At 30.7% G+C, this 19,967-nt stretch overlaps 1 protein-coding gene across 8 annotated transcripts in view; it reads right to left on the bottom strand.

Annotated features, from left to right (window-relative positions):
• Positions 1-19,184, bottom strand: part of LOC127730521 (uncharacterized) — a 107,631-nt gene extending 88,447 nt beyond the window's left edge. The window contains exons 1-4 of one of the 8 annotated variants that reach the window (XM_052238953.1): positions 19,108-19,184; positions 2,384-2,571; positions 1,589-1,690; positions 880-978 (exon numbers count right to left, since the gene is read on the bottom strand). In XM_052238953.1, coding sequence (XP_052094913.1) covers positions 880-978; positions 1,589-1,690; positions 2,384-2,527 — 345 coding nt within the window. In that variant the 5' untranslated portion in view covers positions 2,528-2,571; positions 19,108-19,184. Of the gene's footprint in view, positions 1-879; positions 979-1,588; positions 1,691-2,383; positions 2,572-7,102; positions 7,172-7,525; positions 7,543-19,107 lie in introns of those variants that run through there. The other 7 variants (XM_052238951.1, XM_052238952.1, XM_052238948.1 and 4 more) reach the window with 7 other exon arrangements.
• Between the last annotated feature and the right edge of the window lie 783 nt (positions 19,185-19,967).

Raw genomic sequence — 19,967 nt, 5'->3', positions numbered from 1 at the left:
CTACGTGGACTTCATTTTGCAGGTGTTTGCTCCTTTAACAAAAACTGACCCAAAAGAGTTATGAGGTGAAACGACTGAAATCGACAACACAAATTTTGCAGTCAGCATCACGAGTTCGTTGACCGACTAACTATATCTGTGTTGCAATTTACAAGTGATGTTTTTTGTCTTAGATCTTAGGATACAAGAACAATGGCCGAATTTGCAATTTACCGTTTATGGCCTATTCCCGATTGTGAAATTTGACTTTTAAGATTGGATTGACACGGCGTATGGCGCGCATTCATAGCAGGAGACGTTAATCATATCGACGCACCTGGTATCGCTCTTTTTAAAGTTTATACAATTCTCTCAGTTTTTCATTACATTGTTATTAAATTTTCGTTTTTGAATGTCAATTTTTGTTGTTTTTTCATAAGTTTAATTTCAGTTTAAACAGTAAATTATTAAAATAAATTGAATTTGATTGGGCAACAGGCAAAGCCTATGTAAACCCTCTCCATGTTAAATAATGTATTTTCATTCAGTCTAATATTCATATTTTCCCCCATTCATTTCGTGTGAACAATTTTTTCCCTAAACCTTGTTGTTTTAAATGCCTTTTCGTTTAATCTCTTAAACAAAACCACATACGTTTTTTTTTATTCTTGTTACTTTTGATGTAGTCTAATATCTATTGAAAAAGAACATTTCAGAATAGAACATGCTTAAATAATTACATTACATGAATATTTCAAGAATGTCCGTAAGGCCGAACACAACGAGTTAGTTGTGTGCACATACAAAATCTGCGTCGGGCATGGTTTTTGTAATAAAATTACTAAAAGAGTCACCAAATTCGTATATATAAGAAATTTATTGAGTGTACGTAATACTTACACAGTCCCGTATTTTTACACTAGCGCCTTTGGAAAGAAGTTTCAAAATCAAACCTTCATATCCAGCAACGGCTGCATAATGTAACACATTACATTTTGTCTGAAATTAAAAATATCAGAGACAGGTATGCTTAGTAGAGTGTCATCTTTACAATAATGCAAGTTAATTGGGTAAACAGATTTATACTTTTGTACAAAACGCCTAGCACATAATAAATATCTGAGCTGTGAAACACAAATTTGCTTATGGATTCATCGTCTGACATGTTACTGAGTTACATTTAACTAATTACAAGCGACAAACTTATGTAAGCCAGGACAGATATTTAAGTGCAAGACATTCTTGCAGTAACTCATCAGTAATTCACAAAGAGATATAGTAAAGAAAAATTTAAAATAAGAAAACAATAATTATTTAAAGTAAACGATTTAAAACCACTACGACCTTGTGTATATATATATATCATAAGGAATGTTTTACTTCAATGATGAATTGTAAGAATACCTTACATCACTGCATATTTTTAAATCTAAAATCCCTATAACATACTTTATAGAAAATAAAAAACTATAAGAATGAATAACAATTTATAAATATTTAGGCGTTCGAAAGATAGACAAATCCGATTTTCGTTATGTATTGCTGGGATAATTTTTAAGCAAGTATGTCAATAAATAGAAGAAAAAAACTTCATTACGTAAACACTTACTTGATCAAGAAAATGTATATCAGAACCGTTGTCAATGAGTTTTAAAGCTGCTTGTTTCTTTTTGTTTTTCGTGGCAAACATCAGCGCAAAACCCATACTATCCTGAAAGGGAAGTGTTTTTTCAATATAATTAAGTCCAAATGTTTAATAAGAGTTTTGCATTACAATGCAGTCAGAACAAAAAAATACAGTTGAAGCATGTATTCAGATAAGAAAAACATTGCCGATGTAATATAACCTAAAATAACACTTACACCAATATGTCGTTGACTGAAATTGAATACCCTGCATTTATCATGCTTTCCAATAACATATGATGATGAAAGACCCCTCCTTCCTAAATTATCGAAACCTATAACTCAGCATTGTCAAGGGTATATTAGTGTAAATCAGATACACTTATTCGGGCTAACGCCCTCAAGGTGTATTTAATACTTATATGATATATTGATATATACTACAACTGTAGCTTCTTCTTTTTTCATTTCAGTAGCATGATTTTTAAAAGAGGTGTAAGATATAAACTGCAAAGGTTAATTGTCCTTTTCGGATTTCATAAAGATGCACAAAAGGACACATACTTCATTTCAAAGCGAATATTTTTCGTTATATAATGATATAATTTTGTCACTTAAAATACATACACAGAGTTGATGGTTTTTTTTTTTTGTTTGATTAGTTTTTAGATGAATAATAAAAACTTATCAAAACTGTTTTTTTCATAAATTATATATTTTTATGTATCTTGCATTTTATAAATTGTATAAGCTAAGATAGCGATAATACATAACTAACCTCTTGCGTCTGAGGATCTTGCATATCATCTTGTAGAACAGATATATCTTCTCCTATAGAAGATTTGGCTGGAAAAACCTTGGATGTGTATCTCGACTTAAGTCGGTTTGCTTTGTTCTCAGTCAAAGCTATTTCGACAGCCATAGTTTTTAGGTCAGATTATGTTCTATTCGTTTACTTTTTGATATCTATAAGCAAGGAAAATCGATATTAGCAGATGTTAACTATGATTAAAAAGTGTAAGGACACATGCTATTTTAAAACAAACAGGACCATGGCTGTAAACCTTAGAATTGTGAATTAAGAACACTTCTTATGTACGAGCTTCAGAGTGCAACCAGAAGTTCTAGCATTAAAAAATTTCAAAGAATTATTCTTCAATGATGAGAAGTTTGGGGACTAAAATCGTTTGTCTAAATGATCGGAGACCGCAAAAATGAATGTCAATCCTCATGAAAATGGTGTTAACAATTTGCGAGCAGCGCAGATGTGGATCAAGGATTTTGAAAAAAGGGGGGGCAGCGTTCTCACATTCGTGTTCTCTTTTGAGTACTCACAAAGCTTTACACCGCTTGATAATAAAGGGTCTGCACAAATTATTTATGCTTATTTTTCTGGCGGTATAGATGTCTGTTGAATTTATTAGTCACTTGTACTTTAATTACGAGTGTACAATGGTCACATGGTCATTGTTAAAGGCCGTATTGACTCAAAATGTACCATTTAGGTGCCTTGGGTTTGGGTTTTTTCCGTTTAAAACAATTGTTCTTGTTATTTTTTTCCCCATTACTTACACCTACAAAACTATTTTTGTTTGTTATATTTCTAATGAGACTATTTGAGTTACTCTGAAGGTGAGCGTTACTTTTATAAGCAGATAAATCAAGAAAAAAGGTTTCTTTTCAATTTTGGAAACGATTCCGTTATCGTGACAATAGTTTGAAAAACATATCTAGTTAAGTAGATTTAATGAGTCCTTAGACTCGTTTAAATACCTGACTAAATTACGGATTTCTCCAAAACCCTTATTAATCAATTAATCAAAAAGTAAAATAACAAAATTCCGACCTCCAAGGGAAATTCAAAACGGAAAGTCCTTAATAAAATGGCAAAATCAAAAGCTCAAACACATCAAACGAATGGAAAACAACTGTTATATTCCTGACTTGGGACAGCCATTTCCTTATGTAGAAAATTGTGGATTAAACCTGGTTTATAACTAGCTAAACCTCTTACTTGTATGACAATCGAAAAGAATTCCACTATAGAGACAACAATGTCTCAGCAAAACAAACGGATATCAATAGGAACAAATGTCAAAAATTGGGGTACAGCCGTCAACATTGTAATATAATCTTAATCACTATAAAAACAAATAACTATTTCAACAAAGAAACACAAAATGGCATATAGATACTCTATAGAAAAATAACATAAGTACAAATGAAGGACAAGAATACAAAATTGATCATAGCACAATAACACAACGGCGGGATGTAAAAGTACCAAGCCACGTCAAAAGTATGTTTGATGTGTTTGAGCTTCTGATTATGCCATTTCATAAAGGACTTTCAGTTTTGAATTTCCCTTGGAGTTTGGTATTTTTGTTATTCTACTTTTTATCAAAAATGGACTAAACAGTAAAGGTTAAAATGTACAAGGACAAATAAAAAGAACACTATAACACGTAATTGAGATGATAAACAACTAATTAACTAACAACAATTAATAGTTTACAAAGGTACTCAAATTTAAGAGGTTTTGTTTATGAAAGCTAAACAAGGTTGTTGTTTGTTCATTTAACAAAAGTCAATAATCTTTGGGTTTTTGGTGTACCATATACAAAGTACAACACAACTTAATATCGATGAAAACAGTTGGTAATTGAATGAACACTCCAAAGAGTTTCATAGATGATCAGGCGTGTCTTCAAGTTGAGCATCTCTTCCTAAGCATACTAAGCGCCATTTAGGAGAGGAGTTATTGTAATGATTAACAAATGAATAAAACTTGGGTGGCAATCAATTTTTCCTAAACTGTTTATTTTAAGCACAATATTGTCGTCATCTCTTTCCTTATTCTAAACAGTCAACATTGTGTTATAATCTTAATCACTATACAAATAAACAAATATATCAAGAACAAAAAAGAAAATGGCATATAGGCAAAGCACATAAGCAAAAATGAAAGCCAAGAATACAAAAAAATGACGATAGCACAATAAAACAATGGTGGGATGTATAAGTACCGAGCCACGTCAAGAGGATATTACCAAAAATGGACTAAACAGTAAAGTAAATAATTTACATAAAACAAATAAAAGCACACTATAACACGTAATGATGTTAAACAAAGTCAGTACCTAGAATCTATACTTCAAGACCATCGTGTATTATTTGTGAAGTTGATATGGAATATTTATCAACAAGGTCTTGGTATCTTCCGATGAACTTTTTTAGGAAAAAGACGAGACGTTCTTTGACATAATCCTGCTTCATCAACTTTCTGCTCAGACACTGGTGACGTTTTATAAAGTCTGAGTAGCAGCTGCAAGCTCTTGAATACCGAATGAGTTGGGAAATGTACATCCCATATGCAGGTAAGTTGGTATATTGATACTAAGGTGGGGGAATTTGATAATTGCAAAATTAAAATCGTCTCGTTTGTCATAGATTCTGGTACTGAGATGACTGCTTATGTCAAATTCGAGGTATAAGTCTAAAAATGAGGCGGAGGAAGCCGTGTCTGTTGTTTCTTTTATTTCTAGTTTTGGAAGATATATTTATTGAACCCAATCAGAAAAGTTTGGATTGTGAATGGGAAGAACATCATCAATGTATCTGAATGTGAAATTAAATAATCTAGCTTCTTTGATCTTCAAGTGTCTGAAGGAACTCCGACTCATATGAAAATAAGAAAGTCTACCTCCAAATTCAACAAATATGTTGTCAATAAGAAACTCCAGCATACTGATCACTTGTTCCTCTGTGTAGCAAGTTTTACATTTTTGTTCTATCAACAAAATATGCCGTAACCGTCCTCGTTAAGCATCCATTATTAGGCTTGTTTCCATTATTGTCCAAATAATTACAAAAAGAAGGATTAGAAGCTATATTTGAACTGCAAAGACGATACACTCGTGGAGTTTATGCTGCAGTATAAACAAAACTATATAGGTTGATGTGTGATTTAAAGGACACAGTTAAGCAAAAATGACATATTTTGGTAGAGTGGATACACTTTGGGGATTGAAACGTTTGGGAATGTTACATACAAATAGTTTGATTGAACAAAAAAAAAACAGAAAACATAAAAAACATATCCATTCATGCGTTCGGTTTTTCCACGGGAAACACGAGTCTCACAAGAATAAATTAGGAGTTACAATAACAAAAAAGTAAGCGGAAGTCATATTCTATACTCTTGTAGATTTTTTAGATATGTTCTTCATAATTTTCAGAATACGAATTTGAAATGACTCTACATATATAAAGATATCATTTACTCCCAAATCAAACTTTTTTCATCAAGAGATAATTCTGAAAATTTTATTTATTTTGATATTGATGAAAAAACATTAGTTCTTGTCAAAAAGATAAGAAAATTCCAGAATTCTCCCATACCCCCTATCTGAAAGTTGATAAATAGAGATTGAAGATTTTATAGTGAAAATAATTACGGAAACTGTAGAATAATGGTACGTTCTTCTGCAATCTATATTAAGGGAGGAATCTTAACAGTCTAAACAATAGGTAAAGGGATACTGTATGGTTATCAATGTATTGGCATACTTAGTCAAAACTTGAACTACTTATTTAAAAAAATGCATTGGATGGCATTACCTGGTCCCATTAGCTTTGTTTGTCGAGTTATGAAATTACATAATTTTCTTTGAGATCTGTTATATTAATGCGAAGTATACACAATTTGGCGGTAATTCGGATTTTGATGAACTTTTTTTTATATGTAAAACCTACAAATCGAAATAACGGTCACATTTATACTTCCAGAAATACAATCAACTCAAGCATTAGAAATACATGTATAGAATATAAAGATGGCATTTATTTCAATTTGAATTGCAATTTTTCGAATTCTGAGCAAATAATACTGTTGATATATTTTATTGACATTTTACTACATAGAACATTTCGTTTATACAGATATCTAATTTATAAAATAGATATGTAACTGGATTAATTTTTTCTGTATGAATCATCTAATCTTCATATAAAGAGTTTTGAAAAGTGTCGTAATTAGAAAATTTTAAATTAAAAAAAAAGAAATATAAAGTAAAGATATATCGACAACCCTTTACTATAAACAACAAATACATTGCTGTTGTCTGTTCTATGGTCGGGTTGTTGTCTCTTTGACACATTCCCCATTTCCATTCTCAATTTTATTCCCCATTTCCATTTTCAATTTTATATCTTATGTTTTGTTCTACACACAAAACATGTATTCTGGTTATAAACATCTTTACTAGCCAGAGAGCATTGGTTTTATGAGAATAGAAGTTTTGTTTATTTATGAGATTTGCCAATTGGTAAACTACTGTTGTCTATATTTATATATGGAGACGAAGGATGATTTTTTAATCTTTACTCCATTTATAAAGATAAGAAAATGCCATGTATACATGCATGAATTATAAAAGATTCAGGTCGTAAAAGAATATTAAATAAACGAAACAAGAAAGAAGGAACAACAACATACCTTCAGACTTCATAACTGTATTTAAATGTCATCTAATTGTATACTTAGGTTGTACGAATTCGCCAAAAATGACAAAGGTAAAAGTTTGATGCCTGTTACAGAAACCCTTCCTCGATCACCAGACCATATCAAATCAATACAAGATTTTATTTGTTTGTCATTTCAACTATTTAAAATACTTTTTTTGATATGTGTTAACACGAAAAAAAAAGGTTTTCTTGGAAAATTCATCAGCCATTTAAAAACGTTATACCATATAACTCTTTTTTCTAAATATAGCAACAGAACCGTGTACACCAACACACATATGAAAAATGGAAAGGCTATCAAGGAGTCAATATCTAAGGCACGAAGAACAGAATATGACATGACCAACAGAAAATTAATAAATTACAAAAAAAAAAAATCAAACATCTCACTTACGGTACTAAAACTTTGACAACACGATCCCAATACCAAGCTGGGAATGATATATGATGGTCCGATAGGGCAAGCAGCACCTACTCAAATATTGGCACCCGTTATGTTGATCTTGACTATTTATGAACCTGTTATCAGTCGCTATCGATAATGGTGATAAACAAGGAAAGAAGGACATGATCGTTACTGCGACAAATAGAGCATAGTAATCTGTGACACAGGTTTCATGTAACAGTATACGAGTCATATTTATGAATAAATGTGTGTGAAAAGGTGCATTTAAATGTGACTACACAAGCACAAACGAAGTTTTGTTCAGAACTTAAACAATATGTTTAAAATCAATGTAATAGTTTATTTGACGTTGAGTACAAAACACTTGCCAATAGCTGATGATCATTTTAAAGTTGATTTACTTTCATAGAACCTGGTATTACATGATGAGGACTAACACCTTATTATGTAAAACCGTACGTTTAAAAATGAACACAATACTTAATAAATTGAAAGCATCCGAAGCGCTTTTCTGGGTTATCTTTGTCAGAAATGCTCGAAGCATTTGAAAGCAAGGATGTGAAAGAGCAATATGACCAAAAAGAACCTAAAAATAACAGCCAAATACAACTAAGGCCAACTCTGCTGAGGACGTTGAAACCTTAGTTTCTGAATAATTATCAAATTTAAAATATTTTTAAGAAAGGTTTGTTATAAATCAAGACAGTTCTGCTGTACTGATTAATGAGCTGATGATACCTCATTAAGCTTTTAATTGTGAAATACAATTTCATTCACGTACTCCTAGTATACATGAAAACGGGCCTTTCACGAGTAAAGTCACTCTCAAAACTTTCGTGGTAAAAGGAAGATAATTCAAATACTCTTCAGGCAATATTGATAAATAAACCATAAGAATAAAGGCAGGTGAAGTAGAAAAATGAGAACATTGACAAAAACAAATATGCTGAAATGATGCAACGTGAAAATAAACATACACAGTATTAATAGCCAGTCTGCCATAAAACCATACTAAATCCCAAATTTCGTCCAAAATGGTAGTTACAACTTGGCAAAATTATATATATTTCCAAAAAAATTGTGTATTCAGGAGTTAAGATAAAAAAGTTTTTTTTTGTTAATTTGCTATACTTTCCATTAAACAGCCATATTTGCATATAAGTGAATTATTTTTAAAAATGGCGAAAAAATTATTATTTAGGCACTTTTTAAAGGTCTGGATAATTGATATATCTCTGAAATAAAATATTATTTTTATCATATTTTGCAAATAACTTCATTTAATAACCCATAAATAGCTTTTTGAGAATTTTTGACATTTTGGCATGTTGCCAGAAAGGTTCATCCAACAGGTATAATAATACAACTTACATATAGTACATATTCTCAATAGCAGTTTTCTCAAAAGATCATATTTTTTATTTTTAACTTTTATAATATTTTGAAAGGTGTATATCAGTTCTAAGACAATTCAACAAAGTGTTGATTCAAAGAACATCCTGCTGACAGTAAGGCAAAAACGCTGATAGAGGAACCACACCAACCCTGTCAAAAGAATACTGGCTTTTGAAATGACAACTAATTCCATTAGGATCACGTAAAAGTTAAATATAAAAAGTCTTTTGATAATTATGACAAGGGCTGATCAGGCCATTTTTTAAATGGGAGTGGGAGGGGGGTTCTAACCCAGGATAAAGGATAAAAAGGGGAGTGGTTCCAACCATATGTCCCCATTCAAAAGCATTGATCGTCAAATAAAAAGGGGCGGTTTCAACCGCCGGAAAATATATATATATATTTATATATATGTCAAGATATAAAAAAAAAATGTATCAAATTGTAAATTGTAAATTTCTATTGAAGCAAGGACATACCGGTACAGTACCGGTCCACATGTAACAATCTATTCCTTACTTGGAAAAGGCACACACAAATGTGGTGAGGTTAATCTCGTTTTGTTGTATCTAAAATCTCACTTCCCCTCTGATTTGTCTGAAATGAAAGGTAAAAAGATTTTATAGTGTATGCCTTTCTCACTTGTATTTACGTTTTACATGTAGTCCTGATATTCGTTCTGCTCACAGACTTTAATGCAGTCTCTATCATGTCCATGAATGAGGCATGCTTTTTTGAAAAAAAATTAGGTTTAACCTTTGATAAATCAGATTTGTCTATCATCCACTGGCATGATGCCTAATACCAACAGGTTTATAAATTGATTGATTGTTCACACCTGAAACGTTGTTCATCATTGACATGATCGTGCTTTACTGATGTTTTGAATGTGTATTGTATCATTGACTGGCTGCATTATTCCATTTTTTTAGTGTTTAACCAAGATTAGACAAACAGTAGCTGATGGAGGAATCAAAGTTGATACAAAACAAAGATTATGGTAAGAAAACATACATGTATGAGAATGTTATTGCATTTATAAAAATAAGTAGTGGTTTGATTGCCAATCAGACAATGCTCCACAAGAGACCAGATGACATAGAAATTAACAACTATAGGTCACTGTCATGACTGTACGGCCTTTAATAATGAGCAAAACCCATACCGTATAGTCAGCTATAAAAGGCCCAGAAATGACAAATGTTAAACAATTCAAACGAGAAAACTAACGGCCTGATTTATGTATAAAACAATAAACGATAAAAAAAATATGATATACAGCAACAAACAACAACCACTTCGGAGTTAAACTAGTTTGAAGGCGCTAACCCTCCCTTAACCTAGGACAGTAGTGTAACAGTTAAACATAAGAACAAACTATAAAAATCAGTTGAAAAGGGCTTAACTCATCAGATTGATACAAAGCAGAAATACATCTAACAAAAACCTAGATCGGACTTGGCAGGGTACTTATACATCCCCACATAGTATATGTACAGGGGCAATTTAAAGGTATTTTGAAATTTTTAAACTGATAGTAAAATGTACAGAGATACATTAAATGGGAAAGAGGGTGTCAATTACTTTTTTTTTATTTTGAAGCTGCAGAAATGAGTTATGAAGTTCTAGATTAAGATTAGAATGCCACGTAAGCTTCAGGTAAAACAGGTTTTTTTTCGAAATTATCCAACTAGTCATTAAAGTTGTGTTCTGTAGGTACATCAAATTGGTTTTTACATAAGGTAGTATGAATTATAAAATTGCTTATTTTTTTAAAGATTTGTATCAGTCTGTGCAGATAGAAATTGCATGTACCATTAATGTTGAGGAAGAGAAAGTTTATGATGAAAATTAACCAGGTACATGCATATATAATATGGTAAAAGTAATTGGTTAGGATTAGAATTTTGATGATGGACCGTTTTCTATTGACATGCAGAGGTTCAGTGGTAAATTCTTCAACATTCTTTGTAAAAAAAAATATGTAATGGAGAATTTTCAACTTGAATGTGCCCATAGTTCCCTATCATCATGATAATCATGATTATCCTAAATACTGAAAAAGTTTGTCCATGTTTGTCAAAGACATTTTATTTGCGGATCTTATCTGATATACTTGATATACTTAATGTGGTATGGCAATGATTGTACTTGACCAGTTGATATATCTTATATAATTTTTTCAATGGGCCTCGACCAAATAGATTTCATATTTCAAGGCAATGCATATTTATCCCAAATATCATGGACATTGTACATTAATTCGTTTAACTTTAATTTAATAAGGGATATATTTTTTTTAAAGTACATTTGTAGACTTATTTCTTATCTTTTTAGATTGAGATGAAAGCCGCATTGTAGATGCTCAGATTCTCAAAGGAGTATATTCACAGCATCAACTAATTTTTAATAATCTTCAGCATCAGATATGGAAGCAGATAACATTTCTGACAGAGCTGTTCATATCCTTGGTAATGGAAAGGTTCCACCATTTAGGGACCAATTGAATCTGGCATGGGATGATGCATCAAAATGTACAAAGGCTTTTTATACAAAATTATCTTCATAAATTATTGATATGGTTTTGAATTATATTATTCCTGGACAAGTCAATAAAGTGTTCTCCTCTGTAATATAAAAGAGGAAAACAGACGAAACACAGTCAACTGGATCTTATGACTGAAGCTTTTATTAAGGCATATTTAGACCAGAATAGTCATCAAACTTGGCTTCAGATCTAATCACTGTTTGCCCACAAATTCACAAAGCAGAAACTCATGACTATAAATTCCAGGTTTAATGTTCAAAAAATGATGCTGCCAGAAAGCATGCAAATTAGGAAAAACCAGGCCAAATGCCCAACACTCCAAGAATATATAGAATGCGCTTGAATCAGCCACAACTTATGCATTTTGTTGAGTTTATATCAAACCCTATGTACCAAACTGTAGGCTATGGATCTAAAACACTACTACTTTCTGGCTTAAAGATGACAATTCCTAAAGTAGTGAGAAATATCATAACATCAAATTTTATACTGCATACTGCAAGGATCAGGGTTATGAAACCTTCAGTAGATCAACATTATTTAACATCCTGAATTGTTGTGTAGATTCACTGAAAAAAAATCTCCATGGACTTGACAATGTAACAGCTGATGGGATATAGCTTTAAACTGATGACTTTTAATGTGTAAGTACTTTTCAGATCTATCACACTTTTACTTCCTGTTTGCCGATACCTTCATTCATGACTAAAAACTTGTATTCAGACCATTTTGCATGTTTTTCTTTATGGCAGACTTCGCTAATATTATAAAAACAGTAACATTATAAGCAAACAGCCTGAATAATTATATAACCATTTTAATAACAATGTCTGCAATTTTATTGCAATTTGAAATATTTTTGTTTGTATCTGGTAGAAATAGGCCAACTGCATCTTACATTTCTTATTTACATGCCTCAAGTTGTTGGAGATTTTATGGTTACATTCTAGGAGGAAACTTAACATTGTTGTTATGTCGACTGTTCTCACAGAAGCGACAAGGGGGTCACTATCTGTTGTTCATGTCAGCGTCACAAAAATTTCCAGTCACACTTTTCTCAGCAACTACTTGGAGTAGTCTCTTGATATTTGGCAATATAAAAAAATGGAGCCCTTTTCTAGGTAAGAAGCACTCAGTCTCAATCTTTATATGAATATGTATTATCGTGAAATACAATATGTTTTAAAATATTAAGACTGAACACAAGTGTTCCCACTTCCATTTTAGACAAAAACCGTCTAAAAATTAGCACAAATGCTAAAACTGTGAAGATTTCAGAAATTTTACATGAATTAATGATGCTAGTACCTGATGAATGTGTATAGTACTGTAAAAGCAGCCCATTTTTAAGTACTTTTTAATAAGTAGCTAAAAGTTTATATTTTAAACAAATTGTAAAAATGCTAAATTTTGGGGCCAAAAAGGGGTCTTACCGGGCCTACTCCTTTAGTAATTGTTTAAAACTAAAACTAAGTTAAACTGAGTTTATTCAAACAAGATAAGCAATAAACATTAGTACAGTCATTACTTTTCTTATATTTTGACTATTACATACATTTGTAAAGTTTCTCTTGTTACCAATAAAAAAATCATTAAGACGGCAAAATTGCCAACATGTCTATTTTTAATTGTTATTTTATCGTAAGAAGGTATCATTTGCCGAGCACCATTTTCTTGCATTTCGTAGATTAATTTATAAGCTTCATGCTAAATTACATTTTATTGAAAACAAAACATGATCTTACAAGATTCAGGCCTTTAAATAAAGACATATTTTGCTGAATCGGCACTTTTTCAAAACCATGTAAAATCAAACTGCCAACAAGGGTATTGATAAATGTACAAACTTTTAAGACTATCATAATTTTCTTTCCTTTTATGTTGTTTGTTAAGGTATGTGTTATAATAAGCTGTAACACTAAAAATAACAAGGTCAAAATTCCTAAAAAAAAGGCCTTCTGTCAGTACAGAAAAGGACAATTATCGATTGTTCTGCATAAACAAATAATGGCTAAATATTTTTTCAAAATATTTTGCACAAATAGTTATTACATATAAGGTATCTTAAATACAAACTATCAGTCTGATTGGAATATTTTGGATATGGACCATTTTGAATGGTTTTACCACAGACTGGCTCTTAAACTATAGTATATCTTCTTTAGTGAATTTAACAAGTTTTAAAAAAGAAATGGGTTATGACAGTATAATTGGCAATTAAGGAAACTAATAAGCTAGACCGAGGAAATCCAAGTTGAAAATTTGAAGCAATTTCACGAAAAAACAATAATCCTATATTTAATTGAATCGCTAATACAATAATTATGTCGAAAACTAGCAAATCAAGAAACGGAACCTTTCAACTGCAGTCGGCGATTCGTTTTCGAGAGTAACACCAGCCCTGTATAAAACACATTTGTGTTTACAAGTAGCTTGCAGTAATCTGGGGAACATGATCTATTCGTTAGTTGTTATTTGCTTAGATCTAGATTCCAATTTTTGCGAGATCGGTATATAACATCTGCAATTCAAACAGTAATTTAAGGAGAAGATTGGTTATTTTATACGATACTCATTCTATTAAGACTATTTATGTGAGAATTTAAAATATTATGGCTATATAAGAGTATTAATTAAATAAGTACATGAAGGCAACAGCATACCTTAAGACGCCATACCTATATTTAAACATGTCGTCTTATTGTATACCTATAATATATAAACGGATTCAAAATCTTTTTTTAAAAACAACAAAGGTAAAATGCTGATGCTTTGTTACAAAAAACTGCGTCGATCACCTGACCATATCAATTATTTCACTTTTGGTTTGACATGTGTAAAAAGGAACAAAGCATTTTATTCCAGTGTTTCTTGGAAAATGTACAAGCCATTCTAAACACATTCTGAATACATTTTTCATAATAGCAAAACAATTTTGGTTATCAACAGACTTTTGAAATATGAAAATATTAAGGGGTCATATATAAATAAATGACGACTTATTTCTGTACGAAAATTTCATTCGTAGTTGATTATAATTATTTAAACTGTAAAATGTGTACTGTAGAACACCTTTAAATGTTATATATTTCAATTTGTGTATCTATTGATAATAATAATTTAATGATGGACCCTTTAAAAAACAATGAATTAAATAAATGGACTTTTTAGTTAAGAAAAATTTTACTTTCCCTAACAATTGTACATTTGTGTTTAACCAGTTTTATGCATATTTGTGATTACTGTAACTTTTAAAACCTCCACCAGAAGGTCACATTTAAATATAAAAGCATATACAAATACAAAGTTAAAACTTTAGTTAATAATACAATATGTATGTAAAGTTGTATGTTTACTGCTTAATTGTGAAATAAAAATTAACCCATGTCCTTCTTTAGAACCTGGAAAAAACCAATCCATTCATGAATAATGTCAGTATAAAAACGTTCATGAGAAGAGGGAGATAAAACAAATACTCTGCCAGCAATAATTAAATATATCACAAGATGACTACTTAATCATCAATGTAAATAAAGAAAGGTGTAACAGAAAAGTAAGATAAATTCAATGAGAAAATCGACAGATAAAATTATGCTAAAATGAGTCGACATGATCATAAAGATACAAAATATCAAACTGTCTTATAACATCTATAACAGTGAAATCAACCGGTTTTGAAATGGAAAGGGGGCACAAAAGGAAACGAGTGAACTAGAAACGAATTTCGACCTAGGAAAAAAATGGAAAATGTGAAGTTACGATAATGGATTCAACAAGTTTTGATCAAGAAAAGGGGTTCCAATAGTAAAATCGACACACTCGAATGTCGACAAAAGAAATCCAAGTGGAAAAATTAAAGTAACAAAACGAAAGAACGATTTAAACCATTTTCAAAAGTTTTTACAATAATTTGGTAAAAACTAGGGAAAGACAAACGAAACAACCACATAAGGATGTGATCTAACAATTTTGGATTTTCCCCAAAAGGTACACACATAAGGTAAATATACGCCGGAAAATGCAATAATGCAACTTGCACTGCTTAGAACCGTCACATTATGGTCATCGTGAAACTCGCAAATTTAAAAAAAAAAAAAAGATGGATTGGAATCTCAAAAATATACTTTATCACCAACTCAGTAGTCAGTATTTTTGTGTTGACATGAAATATCATTGATATATATATATATATATATATATATATATTATATTCTGTTATTTACTGTTTATTAATTGTTAATGATTCGAAGCACTAAGGTTTTTCTACTCAGGCATCAATTGCCTTCGCTGTATTTCAGCAGAATGGTTCAGAATTTTTGGTTTGAATGCTCTTCATTTTCGTATTTGGTTTGGCTTTCAACTGTTTTGATATGAGCGCATCTGACCAGTCTCATGAGCCAAAACACGCGTTAGGTGTACCAAATTAGGACACTGGCATCTTTGGTGACTTTTCACAACCACTGGATGGAATCCACTACTGATATCACCAGTCCGGTAGTCAGCGCATCGTGCTGACATTAAATTTCATTTGTATGCTAATTTGCTGTAAATTTACTGAAAAAAATCTAAATCATTTGAAACACTAAGATAGTGTTTATCCAGGGGATATATTGCTTAAGCCGTAGTTGGCACAAATGTTCAGTTTGTAATAAATTTCGACTTTGCATGAGATTTGGCATTCCAATTGTTTTGATTCGAGCGCCACTGGTGAGTCTTTTGATGACGAAACGCGCGTCTGGCGTACGAAATTATAAGCCTGGTATCTTTGATGAGCTTATTTACTTAAAAGAGAAGTGTAAGATAACAACGGCATACGATACAAAGAGATCTCTTGTTAATGTGTCCTCAATATTTTTGTACAAACTCGATTTCGAAATACACTACCGAAAAATACAGAGAAAATTATACATTCATAAAAAATGAAAACAACACGTAATAAATGTAATGCGTCCGTAGCGCTTTTCTGGATTTATCTTCATCAGGAATGCTCAACGCCGAATATTTGAAAGCCAAATATGTATACTTTCTTTTTATATGGATATTTCGGTTTGATATTGGCGTGTTTGAGATTGAAAACAAAAATGCAAGGAAGCCGAAACATACTCTTTAATTTTTTATTTCAATTCACATTTCCGTTTACTAAAATTCATTTCCGTATATTGTCCAATTTGGTTAACGTGGAATAAGGATATGGTTAACGTGGAATAAGAACTTATCTGTTTAAAAATGGATGGTAATGTGATTTATAACGATACATGTTTTTCTTTATCAATTTATTTTTAATGTGCAAAAAATAAATATAATTGGTAGTTTATTTTTTTAAAGAGTAAGGTGTGTACTCTGCAGACGAGCTATAACATTTCAAAGAGATAAATCTCAGTTAGAAAAAAGTTTCTATTTTAATATCAAATTTAAAGATTTATTAATGAAGAGATTATCTAAACAGTAAATTAAAGATAAACATGTTTTGTCATGGACAAACGATTTGAATGACAAAGAACTATAATTGATGTTGTATTATTATTCATCAATGAGATATAACATTATTTAAACATGATTTCTTCTGTTACATAACAAAAGAACTAAATAATAAAGATTTAATCTGACGAACTGTTAAAACAGTTATAAACACAATGCCTGCATATCTCATTACATTGAAATCAGTATTTAATGGGGTTTAAACGTACACGACCCTTCTGTTATACGAATCCCTCACAATTTGTAAAAAAATGTACCTATCCATTAATTCGAATGTATTTTTTACGGAAAACACGGTTCTCACATGTATAGATCTGGCGTTATTATGGAAAACGTTAGTGGTAGTCATAATCTATACTGTTGAGATTTTTTTCTTCTTCATAATAACTGAAATGCGAGTTGCAACTGACGCTACAAAATGTACTTTCTTTACTTGATTTTTATCAAGAGATAAATTCTAACAAACACTTTATTTTGATATTGATGAATATGTTCGGGAAAAAAGTGTAGTCCTTATAGCAGTGATTAGAAACCCCTCCTCTCTTTCACCCTCAAAGTAAATAAATAAGACAATAGAATCAAATATTGAAACATAATCACGTAAAATGTAGAATAATGAAACCAGTTTTGTGCAAGACGATATTTCCCCACTTGCCGGTTTTGTTTCATATCTAACTGTCAATTGGAGAAATATGGTATTGCATAAAATTCTATTGTGATTTTTAGACGATATGTGGACAAACATTATTTTTCTTTTATAATGATCTGCAAAAAGAAAAGTATTTGTTTATGTGTTCATCATACAATGATACCTATTTTCATGAAATAACAATGGCAACTTCAGAGGAGAAAAACAAATTGACCTTTAGAATTGAAATGTAACCAATGAAGAGACAAATCAAATGAACCACACGTTAATATAAAAGAATAATCAACCGGTCAGAGAAGTTATCAATATGCTAATAATGTGAGAAACGTATATAAATACGTAGTGTTAAATAGGTAGCAATTAAGAAAGATATCTAGAGAATCACATAATACTAGTAAATGAAAATAAAAAATTTCTATTGTTTTTCATAGCCAGAAAGGTACTTGGTTTTGAACGAAATGGAAATGTGTACGATTAAAAGTGTCGACATAATAAGCGAAAACTTGAACGACGTATTTAACAAATTCATTAGTTGGCAATTGACGGTCCCATTAGGTTCATTTGTCGTAAATTTATTGGAAATTTCTAATATCAAGTCGAAGTACACTAAATTATTTGACAGTATTTCAGTTTTTGATGAAATCGAGCTTTTATATAGAAAATGTATATCGAAATAATGATTAAGGTAGCAATTATACTTCCAAAGAAACTTTCATTTCAAATTTGTGAAATAGATATATAAACGTTTAGAATGCAATTTTCTCACTTAAAATTGCTTATTCCCGAAAAGTTGTGTGATAACTATTGTTTGAAATTATCTGTTATTTTTTGAACATTTGCGTTACAATGATATATGTATCTTACAGGTCAATGGATTCATTTTTCAGTAGGATTCCTAATTCCTTCATATAAGAGTTAGGAAAGAGGCGTAAGTACAAATTTTCAAATCCTAAAATTGACTATATAACTTTATCGACTCCTCTTTACTTCAAAACGAAATACATCTCGCAATCTGATCGCACATGTATGTTAATAGTATGATGTTTAAAAAAAAAGAAAATTGAACGATCGTATAAATGTAAACTTCTTTACTTTCAGTCAATAGACATTTAATCTTCTATTCTTAACAACGTTTTTATTTCAATCAAACCGTTCAAACATCACATAATAAACATGAAGATATTCGACGGATAAAATCTTCTATTTTTGGGTTATTCTTTGTAAAATACAATAATGATTCAATGATAATATGGTTTAATTCCTTTCTTGTTATAAAGAACATTATTGTCCAGGGGTGAACGAGTGCGAGTAATGCGCAATAAGAAAATGCAAATTTTCGTAATAAAAATATCTGCAATTTCTACGATAATGTATGGAGATGAAATTATTTTAAAATCTTTATCAATTTATAAATATAAGACTACGTGTGTGAGGAAAATATATTCCAGTTGTTTAAGGATATTAAATAAATTAAACAAGTACAAAGAAGCAACGACATACCTTCAGACTTCATATCTGTATTAAACCATGACATCTATTTATATAGTTATTAGAAATCCTTGCCAAAAAACAACAAAGGTAAACTTTGATGCTTTGTTAAAAAAAAAACTTGTATATCACCTGATCATATTGAATCAATACAAGATCTTAATTATTTGTCATGTATATCGTTGTTTTGATATGAGTTAAAACTAATAATACATTCTTTCAAGTTTTTCTTGGAAACGCATTAGCCATTTTAAACGTTATCGATAAAATTGGTACCTTTAATTCTATTGTACCACATACCTATTCAGTATATCAATACTTGCTTTTTAAAATAGCATACATAACAAAAACGATGAAAAAAAAATGGAGTCAATATTAAATTCACGAAGGTCAGCCAACATCTTTATCGAAAGGAAATTGACAGAATAACAAAAACAGAAAACTAAATAACGATATTATCTCTTGTACAAATTTAGTTACTAATTTATGTATCTGTATAAAACTACGTGTAAGCCACCATTCTCTTAGGTAAATGTCTGTACCAAGTCAGGAATATAACAGTTGTTTCCAACTCTTTACGTTGGTTGATAACGTTTGATGTTGTCAGATTTTATGGACTTCCCCTTTTTGAATTTACATTGGAGTTCGGTATTTTTGCTATACTTTATATGTATCTTATGTATATGTTTACTACATCAAAGATTTCAATTCCCTCAAGACAATGTTGACTCAAAATGATTTTTCTCTTTCCTGTGTATGCTCTCTTTTGTTTTTGTTTTTTTTTTCTTAGCCATGGTGTTGTCAGTTTATTTTCGACTTATGAACTTATGAATGTATCTTTGGTATATTTCTCCTCTCTTTTTCAATGTTTT

The sequence above is a fragment of the Mytilus californianus genome, unplaced genomic scaffold (assembly GCF_021869535.1).
Source record: "Mytilus californianus isolate M0D057914Y unplaced genomic scaffold, xbMytCali1.0.p SCAF_2, whole genome shotgun sequence".
NCBI classification, from domain to species: domain Eukaryota; kingdom Metazoa; phylum Mollusca; class Bivalvia; order Mytilida; family Mytilidae; genus Mytilus; species Mytilus californianus.
This window is presented reverse-complemented; position numbering and strand designations above follow the sequence as displayed.